Source organism: Taeniopygia guttata, chromosome 2 (genome assembly GCF_048771995.1).
Source record: "Taeniopygia guttata chromosome 2, bTaeGut7.mat, whole genome shotgun sequence".
Classification (NCBI taxonomy): Eukaryota; Metazoa; Chordata; class Aves; order Passeriformes; family Estrildidae; genus Taeniopygia; species Taeniopygia guttata.
This window is the reverse complement of record NC_133026.1, coordinates 54,109,019-54,122,462: the sequence shown is the minus strand read 5'-3', so window position 1 is coordinate 54,122,462 and position 13,444 is coordinate 54,109,019. Positions and strand designations below refer to the sequence as shown.

At 35.6% G+C, this 13,444-nt stretch overlaps 1 protein-coding gene and 1 long non-coding RNA gene across 9 annotated transcripts in view; one reads left to right on the top strand and one right to left on the bottom strand.

Annotated features, from left to right (window-relative positions):
• Positions 1 to 13,444, top strand: part of POU6F2 (POU class 6 homeobox 2) — a 318,916-nt gene that overhangs the window by 61,326 nt on the left and 244,146 nt on the right. For all 5 annotated transcript variants that reach the window (XM_072924039.1, XM_072924038.1, XM_072924037.1 and 2 more), the window contains exon 2: positions 219 to 390. In XM_072924039.1, the coding sequence (XP_072780140.1) occupies positions 219 to 390 (172 nt within the window). The remainder of the gene's footprint in view (positions 1 to 218; positions 391 to 13,444) is intronic.
• LOC140682299 (uncharacterized) overlaps positions 1 to 13,444 on the bottom strand; it is a 57,296-nt gene that overhangs the window by 42,011 nt on the left and 1,841 nt on the right. The window contains exon 2 of one of the 4 annotated variants that reach the window (XR_012053835.1): positions 3,227 to 10,187. The exons of the other annotated variants lie outside the window; for them this stretch is intronic. This is a non-coding gene — a long non-coding RNA (uncharacterized lncRNA). Of the gene's footprint in view, positions 1 to 3,226; positions 10,188 to 13,444 lie in introns of those variants that run through there. 4 annotated transcript variants of the gene reach the window in all.

The window sequence follows — 13,444 nt, the reverse complement described above, 5'->3', positions numbered from 1 at the left end:
TAATAGGGTGGGGAGTAATGGAAAACTCATTGGATCTGTAATAGCTCTTCACTTGACTGCAGCCAGCAATAACAGCAGGAGCAGCCACAGATAAGAGAGAGAGAGAGAGAGTGTGTGTATGTGTGTGTGTGAGAGAGAGAGGGAGTGGAAGAGAGAGTACACGCACACCAAAGCTGCCACTTTTTTTCCCCCTCACTCTTTTTTCCCCCCCATTCTAGGATCCAATGATAGCTGGACAAGTCAGTAAGCCCTTGCTGTCACTGCGGAGTGAAATGAATGCAGAGTTGAGAGGTGAGGACAAGGCAGCTACTTCAGACAACGAGCTGAATGAGCCCTTGCTTGCGCCTGTGGAATCAAATGACAGCGAGGACACTCCCAGCAAGCTCTTCGGTAAGTCTGTCTAGGTATTTCATTTCACTGCTACCATGTTGTCCGGAAGAGCAATCTTCCCGTTCTTTTTTTTTTTTTTTTTTTTTTTTCCTCCGCTCAATTTTCTTGTAAGTAGGAAAGAGTAGCTTGGAGCATGCAGGCACAGAGTCCTCTGCTCCTATTGCAACTGGTTACCAGAATGACAGCATTAGTCCTGAAAACTTTTGCTAACAATTGACGTATTTAGTGCAAGTTGCAGATATTGTATGCGTTTTTTTGAACCATGGACTGTAACGTAAAATTATGTGTGTGTATGTGTGTGTGTGTGTGTGTTATTTTCCAGGAGTACTTTAACACTTATTGTGGTAGATGCTGGTGTGTTGCACACGCTACCAGCTTTTTCTGAGGCTTGATTAAACTGAAAAGTTATAATTCTTTTATGGTAAAAATAAATCTGGCTGAAGAGAACTGAAAGATTCTTGTAGAAAGCACTTCATGCTGAGTAAACAAAGCCTAGTTAAGGGTATTGCACGTGGACCTAATGTTTTTGAAATTTAAATAAGAAATTAAATATTTCTCCTCAAGCCTGTGGAAAGAGATATTACCTTTTGATTTTTTATTCATTTTGGAATAGTCCAAATTGTGTGATTATATAAGTGTAACATTTCACAATCAAAACAAAAGCAGTGAGAGTGGCACTCCAACACAGACATCTGTCATTCAAACGGATGACACCCTGTAAGCCAACTCAAGCAACTCTGATCTCTAATCAGAAAAGGGAGCAGAGCTGTTGAGGCGCGTGCTTGAGTGATAGATGTTGATAGGTGTCTGAGCTGTAGCAGCACTGTATGGTACATTGTGACATTTGGGGTTTAGAAGGACTACACTCCTGAAGAAGTCCCTTTTAATTATTTCTACTTGTGACCTGAGACAAACCTTAATAAAAATGGAGCACTTACTTATTTTTTATTATTCTATCGGTGGAAGTCAAAGGGAAAAAGGTCTTGTTTAAAGGGAATGCAGCTCTAAGGGAGAGGGGGTGAGAACCCATTTTCTAAGATTTAACTTTTGATTTCATAATCTGTAAGGAAATCTGTAGCAGTGTTCAGATTTCAGTATTCTACCTACAATAAGAATAGTAAGATTTTTTAAAAACAAAATAACACGTGCAATTGTATATTATAATATTCTTTACACATTACTGAAAGATACAGCACAGAATGTTTTACTAAATAACCTCACTACAGATGCAGGAAAAATAATAATTAGATCCCCCTAAAATTTAATTTCTGGATTGCAGTAATGACTGTTACTGAATATCACATCCATTTTTAAGCACCGTCTTAGTAATCTTTGTTTCCATGGAAAGCATAATTTCCGTTAGCAGTTTGAATGTTCAAAAAGCATATAATAATTATTTTAGCCCACTTTATCCAGGAAAGAACTATAATGTCTAAAATTCAAAAAGCTACCAGTTATTTAGAGTCATATAGATATCTTCAGCTGTGTTTATATGTTTTATTTGCTCAAATGTTTTTTTTTTTCCTTTTATTAAATACAGCAAGTCACAGAGAAAGCAAAAAAATGAGCTTTTAATTTCAGGATAGTGAAATGTCTGTTTGTTTTTCAATCAGGCAAGTATTCTAATAAAAGGCAGGATATTTTTTGAGCCCTTGTCATTTGTATGTTCTATAGTGGTAGTGAAATATACACAGACACTTTCATTAGAGTTGTCGTGTGTGATATAGAAATGATGTGTAACCATATCTTGCTTCTTTCTGGGCTGAAAATATAATTTATCTCACTAAAGCACTAGTGAAAGAGCTAAAAATTCATATATTGTGCTTTTTCTATTGGCGAGTGTAAGATGTTTGCTAGTCTGATCTTTATACTGCCAAAAAGATGTTCCCAAGTAAACAAGAGTAGGTGAAATAGGCCAAATGCCTTGGTATGAACTTATGTCCATTTATTGAGGTTTTGTTAGAATATGAGGGATGCTACAGATCTATTAGCAACAGCTCTTTTCAATTGTGTTTAGTAACTTTTATAACAAAAAAAAAAAAAAAGGATAGTGGGGCAATTTTGATACATTTGAGGATCAAACTGAGCCAATTTAAAATAAAGATGATTAGATGTTATATCACAGTGCATCCCTTAAGACAGATTTGCAGTAAACACTAAAAATGATCAAGTACAGTTGTGTTTAAAGCTCTGACACATAAATAAGGAACATCACCACACTATAGTTTTTTCTTTGTTTAATATTATGAATAGCATCTTAGGAATGCATATTTTATACTTTTCTTTGCAGTGTATGAAGTTAAATTATTATAAACATATTGACAGGTGCTGGCATAGAGAATGACAACTTTCTCCCTCAACCTTCTTTCATGTAATCAGAGATAATAAATATCTTTTTAAAATATAGCAATTAATACATGCTGTGTGAAATTTTTCCCCAAATCTCTTAAGCAGGTGAGGGAGGAGCATTTTAGAAAGTCAAGAGGAGACAGGTCCCTAGAGAATAAAGTTTTTCTACACTGCTGCTTTTCATTTTTTTTAAGGATTTGTGAAAATCATGTACTGATTTAGTTGGAATGAATGACCAACATTTGTGTGTCTTGTTTATGTTAGCAATATTTCATAAGTCTTATTTTCATATAGATGAACAGAGTTGAACGATGAGATGCAAAGAGCTTTCTTTTACCAGACACATTCTGCTTAGCTTCTTTTGATGAATGAGTTTATATCTGCAAAGGTCTGCCTTTCTCACCTCTACCTTTTCCTAAAATTCACCTACTTATTCTCAAATGTTCTTGTCCTGGTATTTGACTGCATGCCATAGAAACAGTGGGTATTTGTTTTTTGTTACAAGTTAAAATGGTACCTTTTTGGTAGCAGTCCCTGCTGCCAGTGAGGAAGGGACAGGAGCACGATTAGTTGTATTTATCTTTTAAGAGAAGCACTAAACTTTTGATTCTCTTATGGGTGCTTTGTTATCAGTAACAAAGAGGATGAATGCTGCAGCATTTTAAGTCTCAGAAACAGCAGCATTAAGTATAAGTGCCTGACAATCTGAAATAGCTTCCACCTGAAACTGGTGTACAGGTCTCTGGGAAGATGCACTTTGTCACTGTGCTGCAGCTGTTCCCTGTGGGTGAGGACAGGAGCAACTGTGATTAGACGGTTTGCATCTTATTGTTGTTTGCTGGCTTGTTTTCTACTGGTGGTGGTGACTTCTGTTTTTCATTTAAAAAATTTGTTTCTCTTTGAAAGAAAATGCTGTTGCATAGTCCAGGAGTCTGTAATCCTCTACTTGTGCTTTTATACCAGTGAACTCTTTTGAATTTGCGTACTTCATGCTAAAGACTTTTGATACTGAAGTTACATAAACCCAGAAAAAAGTAGAAAAAGTAATCAAAAATTAGGTGCAAAATGTTGGTAAAGGAATCTGTCCTGAGACTCATTACTGCAAAAACACAGTTTTGAAATGTGAGTTAGCACAGCTACACTGTTTTGGTTACAGAAATCCCAGTATGAGGTGAAGTTGCTTTGTGAGAGATCTTGTGGTGAGTTATTTATTTTTAAAAATATTTGTGAAGTAATATTTCCTATTTTAACCATAGAATCTAATTAAGTAACATAGAAACTGAGTATGGCTCATGACTTTTCTAGCACTGTGATTTTCAGATCAACTTGTCTTGCTCTGCAATATCCTTCAAAATACTAGCCCGGGCCAAATGCCCCCGGTCTTACTAAAGAAAGCTTTTGTTAATGTTAAGTAGCAGTTTCACTTGAATAAACATACTGGTATTTTATCCTAACTTGACTAATCCTACTTGCCATTTTTGACTATTTTCAAACAATTCTAGTATAAATTATAAAGTGTTGCTCTGAAAAAAAAAAAAAAATCCTAGAAGAAAGAAAGCACCCATAATGTTTAGTTGTGTGATAAATTGTTGAGATTCAAAAGTTAAACACCAAGGGTATGTCATATATAAAAGTCTCAGTATGGTAAAAAAATCCCAAGAATGAAGTGGCTGATCCAAGCATCAAAACTCCCTGTGGACTGAGGCTGACTTTCCTGGAGTTAGATCTAGCCCTTAATTAATGCTTAATTGAAGGCAATTTGTGACATAATTAGATGACAGAAAAAACAGCTGGGAGTGCATGCACTTGCACTATTAAGGTAATTTTACTGTATGATAAAAAGTTATTCTTTGAGATTCAGTCTGTAGTTCTACAAATAAAAAAATAAATAAAGCTGTAAATATATAGCAAGGGCAATACCAAGCCTCTAATTTTGGAGCAGAAGTGTTTCCTATTTAATTATTGCAAGACAGAAAAACAAATTGACTACTAATATTTTTTTTTCCCTCTTTGCTGAAAAGGTTTTGCTCTAATGAAATGAAATCTTAAGTTCTTGTGATGGATCTGATGACTGTGGTTTTCTTTGGCTCATTAGTGGGCTTTTGATCTTTTCATAATGCTGCGTATGCTTGAAATATGGAGTGGGGAATGGGAGTTAAATGTCTGCATGCATTTAAATAAACAAGTTTTTATTTTCAAATCTCTGCATTGGCTTTGGGATTTTATTTTCCTTCCCCACATTGTTACCCATGTTTCATAACTGTGTGGATCCTTCTGTATAACCAAACATATATATGCTGCAGAGAAACAAGGTAGAAGTTGTTTCTGGCTGATTATGTTTTGCTAGTAGATCTTTTGTATTACTCTTTAAAGAAACATATGTTATATATGTTTGTTTGTTTTTTTTTTTTTTAATTAGAGTTGCCTTGATTAGAATTTATGGCACTGGAATATTTTCAGTTACAAAGGATAAAGGACTAAATTGTCTTTTACCTCTTGAGACAGTGGTCTCTGCAGGTCAGAGCAGAGGTCATTGCCAGGTTGCTGTGAGGAAGCTGACATTATCATCCTTAACAGTATATCTAGCCTATGGGGGCCTTCAGACTATGAGCTTTCCTTTCATCAGTGTATTTAAGGATGATTCTTGGTGGTTTGGTTATATCCTCAAATTTCAAAGGCCTATAAGATCTCTGCCCATCAGGAACACTTTGCTAAGGTTTGGTAAATTCAATGGAAGAAGACAATGTGTATTTGTTTCTCTTGATGCATTTTAAAGCGCTAGTGAATATTTCTGGACTGATAGGAAGGTTCATGGCCCAAATGATCTCTATGTTGAAATTAGAGCCTTCTGTTAGAGGCTGCAGACATAACATATGAAATATGTTTGATCTGCATATAAATATTCTTGTCTATTCACATAATTTTATTCCTTAATTTCCACATTTTGAGTTCTTTGTTTTAAGACACTATCAGTTATCCATACCATAGAACTGATCTTGCTAGTACTTGAACGTGTGATAATTACCTTAAAGCAAATAATCTGTGGATTAGGAGCCCTATTTAAATACAAAGACTGTGTCAATGAGAAACATTAATGGGTGGCATGTTTACAGGACTGAGTCATCATACAGTCTTTTAAATTAATTTTTAAAAATTTAGTGATGTCTTGCTTAAATAATAAGTTCTTAAAGAACCCAGAGATCTGGCTGTGTTACTGATTGTTAATTCTGAAGGATATATTTTACATGAGCATTTTTAAATAGGTGTTTGCAAACAGGGACTTGTTGTCTGATTTCTTGGCAGAATTCTTACTTTGTCAGTGGGACATGTACTTGTGAATGGGGAGTAAATGCCCATTAAAACCAAAACAGATGCTATGACTATTTAAACACAAAGCATGATGCAATGGTAAGGTAGAAAATCCATCCTCAGCTCAGCTTTCCTGCGGTGATTAGGTACTGCAGGTAGCTCAGGCTATGGTGGTACTGGTGCTAGCACATAGATTCCAGCTCTGAGGAGACCAGAGCTTTAGTCCCTTGGCCTTTGATGAAAGCAATATCGGGCTGATGAAGGACAGCTATTGCAGCCCCACTAATAAATCCTGCTTGTATGGAAATAAAGAGGAGTCTTGTAGCTGTCCCTGAATTGTGACAAAGACAGACCATTAAAAAAACAAAACAAAAACAAAAACAAAGAAAGAATGAAAGTTAGTTTGAGTGGAAATTAATAGTATTTTTTTTTTTAATGTGTATGCTATGTGTTTTTAAATGAGTCTTGAAATCTCATTTTCTGTATTTATACATAGAATAACTAACATTAAAGAGGGAAGGAAAAACCAATTAAATCCTGGTATGTAATTGGTATGACTGAATGACAAAACATTCATTTTTAATTAATCTTTCTTCTCTCTGAAGTTATAAAAATAGCAACAAACTTGTTTAAAAGCAACATAAATGGCTGGCTGTTTCAAAGGGGACATGCTGGCTACTAGACAGTAAACAGGTAATTTGTGAAAGAACTGTTAGATTCTTTGATTGAGATCCTTGCCAGTTTGTGTTTTGAGATTAATAATAGATCAGATGCTTGCACATTTGAAAAGGAAGTAAATGTAAAAAGGAAGGATAATGCTATGATTCTATTGGACTTCACATGATTAATCAAGTTCTCTGTAGGAATGTGCAGGTGAGGCAGATGGTGGCAAAGTTAGATTTGCCCAAATGTACACATGGCACCACTTAACACCTCTCTTGATTTCCTTATGCTAAACAAAGAGGCAGCAAGTGCTTATACCAAACTGGCACCCTGTCAGGGCAATATGTATAAAGTTTCCTGCTGTCAGGTTAATAAATTTTTTAAAAATATCCAAAGGCAGAGGTAGCTGTAGGAAGCTCATAGTAACAGTTGCCATTCTCCTGTGGATCATTTTTCTCTTTAATATCCTGTGTAGCACTTGGTTTTCCTTGTATTGTCTTCCTAGGTTTTTTTTTTTCCTTGTCATTTGAAGGTTCTTCTTTGTTTTAATTCTTTTTCCTTGTGCAACTGTTTCTTCTGTTGGATCCATCATCTGTGGTCCCTTTTTTGGGGGAAAGATGGTCAAAGGATAGGAACATCAGCTTTAAGGGTTTTTATACTTTGATTTAATTGCATATTCAATATATTAAGGTTTCTTCCACAAATGGTTTATTTTCTGACTTTTTACATGACTACCATTAGTACTTACAAAATAACATTATTTTGTGAGTTACAAAAATATTTCTGACAAACTCAGAGGTAGCAGCTGCATTCAAATGATGAAATGAGAAAATTAACGCTAAACAGGGACAAAACCAGCATAAAATTAAATATGTCATAATTTGCAGGTTTCAACTGGAATATTAGTTTTTCATGTAAATTGCTTGATGTTTTTAAACCATAAAGTCTTGCTTTTCTTTTTTTCCACCATCTAAAAATCAAAATCAATATCAGTATGAAACAAAGAAGGATTTGTATTGTGACATGTCCTGCTTTATGTTGTGATACTGCTTTGATGCTCTCAGAAGCCCTTTTACTTTGAAAGCAAAGGTAATCTAAAGAAGAATAGTACCTCATCCTGTCTGGCTGCGTCGAATCTGCTTTTTTCAGACAGATTAAAATTGGTACTGTTCTCTAGATTTCAGGGATATCTGTATCTACCAAATCAATGAACACTGCACACCCCTGCACTGTAAAGCAAGTGTTTTTTTAAACACTAAACTACTGCTTGTCTATGCCTAAAAGAAATTTGGATTTATGGTTTTATTTTAGAATATAAAAGAAAGAAGAATATACAATATTAGGAAATAAATAAATATACAAGAAAAAATATACAATATTAGGAAAGTGGGAATTTTATTTTTCTTCTCAGATGTTCTTTTTTTTCAGAAAAGTAAACCATAATTTTAATTTTTGAACAGTTGGTGTTGTCTTACAGAAATGTTATGTTCCACAAAACAGAGTAATCACACTACTTGAAAAGAATTACAAAAGTTAAATATATATATATTTGTAATATATACAAATTAACAGCTAGTGTGACTGAAATATGACAATCATTATACAAATAGAATAAAAAACCCAGAGTTCTAAAACAATTTCCTGTTACACTGAAGATTTGAATGTAACACAAGTAAGTAATAAAGACTTTTTTTGCATTAGGAACAGCATTTTCTATACCAGTCTATCATTGGATTCTTTCTTTCAAAGCAAGCATGGAGTTTACAGAATGGCAGTAACAGTAACTTTTAAAATATTGGCTTTTAGGAACATCTTCGTGCTTTTCAGTTCAGATGGTGGTTGTATGGTTTGGTTGCCATTAGAGATTCTATTAAATAATTTTCATTTTCTAGCTCAATCTCCTATCTGATATAGTCCTACATTTTAAAATCTTGGTTTTAAGTTGTTGAACAAACAATTACTAGCAGTCAGTTGCTTTCCAGAAGACTTTAAAGGGAGTCCTTTCCCAGAGCACATTGGACACACAGCCTGTTATTCTCACCGCAAACACCAAGGCTTGTAAAGTAGAACATGGGTAAAACGAAAGTGCTATCTTTCCTGTCTTCCCTTCTTCCTTACAGCCAGGCTTGGAGCTGTTCTCCTCTCTTCTGCTCCTTGGTGTGTGCACACAGCTGGAAACACATCCTGCTGTGTCATGGGCAGTTGCAAAATGCATTTTGCTTCCATCTGTCAAGGTCTTTAGGCTTCTGTGATTTGTTTGAGGCTTAATGTTTGGGGGAGTTTGTTCCTTGAAGAGGATGATCAAAAACCTCTGTTTAATCAAGAAGCCAGAATTGCTTTTCAGTTAACATACCTTGAGGCATACTTTAATATATTGTACTATTAAGTATGGGTAATTATTTCTTGAGCTAGAACAGTGTTAACTGGAGAGGAAGAAAAATCATTTTAATTCAGTCTAATCTCTTGAGCAAATACTATATGGAGTAGTTTTTGTAATTTATTTTGCATACAGTTAGGATTTATTCACATGGTGTAGTGATGTTATGTTTCCTCAGTGATTTGAGTAAACATGAGGCCAGATTCTGACAGGTCTTGGGTGCCCGTCATATACACAGAAGACCATAGATTTCAACAGGATATTCATCCTGTCAATACTTGCAAGTCAGTTTGGCCCCTCCACTTGTTTCAGACACTCCTCTACAGTGGTTTCTTATGTTGTGGAGCTAAAATGAGCCAAGGAAACATACTGGCAGGAAGGAGCAATCATTCTATAATTATGCTGCATTCATATTTAACAAATTATGAATTATGGAACCAGTCCTGGGGTTACTTTAGGTTTCTGTTTTGCTGTGCAAGTGTATTCCATGAGTGTTGCTAAAGCTCTGCAACTCCACCTCTGCTGTCATGGGGAGGTCAGTGGCAGAATGTATGCAAAGCTTCCATTAAGGTGGGAAAGTTCTTAAGCAGAGTGGATTATCATAATTAAAAAAAAATAAGGAACATAAATGGTAATATTACTAAAACAAAAAAAACTAGACAAATCAGAAGAGATTAAAGGGAGGGGAAGGAAATTAGATAGATATATTTGGGCTCAACTGTGATTTATATTTCTCCTCTTTTCTTGTACTTCCTTGCCTGAAGTCATAAATACTTGGACTGCAAGTCACAAATATTGATGAAGGAAAAATGGAATTTACAGCTAAAAGAAAAAAGGAAATGAAAACATATAAAAAAAACCCTATTGCTACTAATTGAATATACTTTACTGTCATAAACACAATAAACTTAGTGATAATATCCAGCAAGAAAAGCATCTGTATAAGTTGTTTGAGTTGATGTGTCTTTTTCTTCCTGGCATGAAGACTGTTAAGGAAAACTCTTGCGTGACTCTGTTGCTGGGATTTGATGCATTGTTTGCAGAGTCTTCTCATTTTAACTGTGTGGATACAGCACAGTGAACCTTCTCATAACAGTTGCTGACAAGAAAAAAAAATCTTTCAATCAACTGGTCCGGCTTGCTCCCACTCTCCCCAGCCCCCACACCACTTTGCTTTTATGAAGCAATGAATAAAAGAGGGACCAGATGATGCAAAGGTTTGCTCAGATGAGATGTGCTAGTCAGTGAGCAACTTTGCATTTGCAGGACTCTGGCTTGTGACCGTGGACTTCAAAGGGATTGAGTTTGGAGGTCAAGCCTTTCTCACACTGCCATTGTCTCATTTGTGTAAAATGATGCTGGTGTATTTTGAATAGCACTTTAAAAATTTCAGGCTTGCTTGTGTCAGCAGACCCTGGCTGGTGTAAAGGCTGATGTGCTAGAATACAGGGTGTATTCTTCCAGCTGTGGTGGGTGGGTTGTCTGGGGCTCTATTGGAAGGGAGATGAAGGAGGGTTTTGCTTTATACTCTATCTGAAAACCCAGGTGTGAAGCATTCATCATAAGGAGAAAATTCAAGCCCATTCTTGCAAAAACAAAAAAAAATATCTCTAGGGTCTGGTCAGGGTTTTGGTTATTTATTTTTAATAAAACATTCTTCTGGTTTTGTATTCTTTTCTGTGGGTTCATATAACTGTGGTATTTCAAACCCGCTTAAAACAGTTAAAAGGAAAAAAAAAAAAGGATTCCCTAAAAGACAGTGTACTGCTGACTGTTTTATTTTGTTTATATCTGATATTTCTTGTGGTATTCAGATGGTTGTAATAGACTAGCACAAGAGCTGCATGTCTTGTCATCTGTACTATATCAATACATTTTTATAATGATACAATAACCTGAACCCTGTAACAGTTTATGATCCATTTGAGAATTCTTATGGATTCTCAGACTGACGGAGGCCTGAAAAAAGAACTTGACTGCTTTCACAAAACTGGTGCTGTGACAGGAAAAACTAGTGTGCCTGTGATTTAGTTGCTAAGGAATCATATTGATCTGATTCGTCATTAAACTTTTAAGTTGGAAAAAAAAGAAGAAAAAAGTCAAGCTGCTTGAAGGTGGAAAAACAGTGATGTGATTGTGAGGATCTGCAATACAGGTAAACTGTGCCATACTGCTACTAATATTGATTTGTTATGATTAATAAATATGATTTTATGCATTACCCATGTACTTTATCTATAATACTTCTTTTTTTAGAGCAGAAGAAAATTGCCTCTTGCTCTTTATTTTTCATTGACTATTTTTAGTCAATGATAAATAAAGAACTTTAACAGCAGTCTGATTACAGGAAAGACAGGAATTTAAACAGAAATGTAGCAGTAATGAATAACCACACAGCATGCTACACACATGCAGCCATTTTAACATTTGTAATGGTGCTAATTTCCTGGCTTTTTAAAATATGCTTCCACATGAGCTCTCAAAAGACATAAAAGCTTGGCATGTAAAGTAAATTGTTTGTCACTTGCTGACGACCTGCCATATTTATTGTCAGGAGAAATGGACATTAGTTGGAAAAGCAGTTGTTAAAGGCCAAACAATTTTTAAAGATGGCAAAGATGTGCAAGGGCTTTCCTTTTTCTAACAATGAGCCACCCCTTCAGACATCAAAAGACAAGATAATAAGACACTTCAAGCACAATTCAAGATTATATTCAACATCTAAAGGCTCATCTCCTGTCAGTTTGCATTTACTCTCCCAGGGATGTGATGCTTCTATCATCATTCTGTCAAGAGGAGTCTGGCAGAAACGATGAGGGCCCCTCATTTCACACACTTAGTGTTTTTTATCAAATAGCCCATGCTCATTCTCATTCAGCCAAAATGGAGGGATAATTTGAAGAAGGTCATGCACAAGTACAAAAATCTTGTGCTGATTTGTGTGATTAGAAGGCATTAAAATTGCACATTTATGTTAGGTTCTGAGATGTTTTGTCAGTTTATTTAGTAATACACTGTTGAAGAATTAAAAGTATTTTTAAAGAAAAAAAGGCGGTTTGCTTAAAAAAACACACACTGTATTATTTAGCAAATATTTTGAAAAGGGATCTATTCTAAATGGCATTATTTTAATATATCTTCAAACGCTTTCACCTCCCCTTTCTTCTTTGAGAGTGGAATATTCAGGAGCTCTAGGGATAAAAAATGAGTTGGCCCACTCATACTCATTAGAATTTCACTCACTGGTCACTTAATTATTGGAATTTTTTATTTGGATAAAGATTTAGGATGCTGAATTCAGCATATCAGTATAAAGGGAATAATTTTAACACCTGGATCTCAGCACCTCTCGTCTTGGCATTAAACACTTCTTTTTGCTAACAAAGAATGAAAGGGTCTCACTGGGTACAGAAATGGAGGATGAAGTAAAATGGTTTTCCTCATTTCTGAATTCTTTGGTTTAAGCACTGAAAAGAAAAAGACTGGATAGTGCTGTCAGTGTATCTTGTACATGAAATTGGCTCCAATATACAAACCATACATGGACCATGTAACATGGAGGAGCCAGGCCTCTCTGTCTCCCATTGAAACCAATGGGATATGAGGCAGTTTAACCCCTCTTGAAATGGAGCCACAGCTGAGGGACTTGGCTGGAGCTGCTCTCAATCTTGAATCAGGAATTTATCAACTGTGATAGGAAGGAACTGTGAAGGAATGTGCATTTGGCCTTGTGGAAAAAAACTCTCTGCTCTGTAGCTTGCCTTTGCACAACACAGAAAAGAAAAGGAAACCTGCACTCACAGTGCATTCTAAGGGGTTTTCAGTGAACAAGAAACCACAAGGGAATTAGGAAGCTGTGAACAAATTGTCAAAAAGACAGATAGAATTGCTGACTGACCTACTGGTAAGGTACACTAACAACTTCCACCTCAGTGGTACAGTATTTATGCTGCAATGGAGAGTGACTTCTCAAAGGAATTTGCTCTTCTACACATGTAAATGTCTTCATGTATATATCAACGTAGTGTGCCGTATTTCTAGGGAAATTATAAGGTGCATTTAAACAGCTGTGGATGTTTAAATTGACTGTTATGCCCAGAATAAAAAGCATTTTTTACTCTCACTGAAATACATTCCTGCTTTATTCATAAGGCCTATCTATATTCAGAAGTTTGTATTCTTTCTGCTGAATTATTCTGGAGGAGAGCTTGTGGCTATTTCCACATCAGTGTGATCCTCTACACATCCAAGTTTTGGTCTGCTCCACACTGTGCAGTGGAAAACCATCATCCTCTGAAACTGTGCAGGCAGACAAGGAGATTAATTCTCAAAATATTAAGGAGTGACTAAGATTGA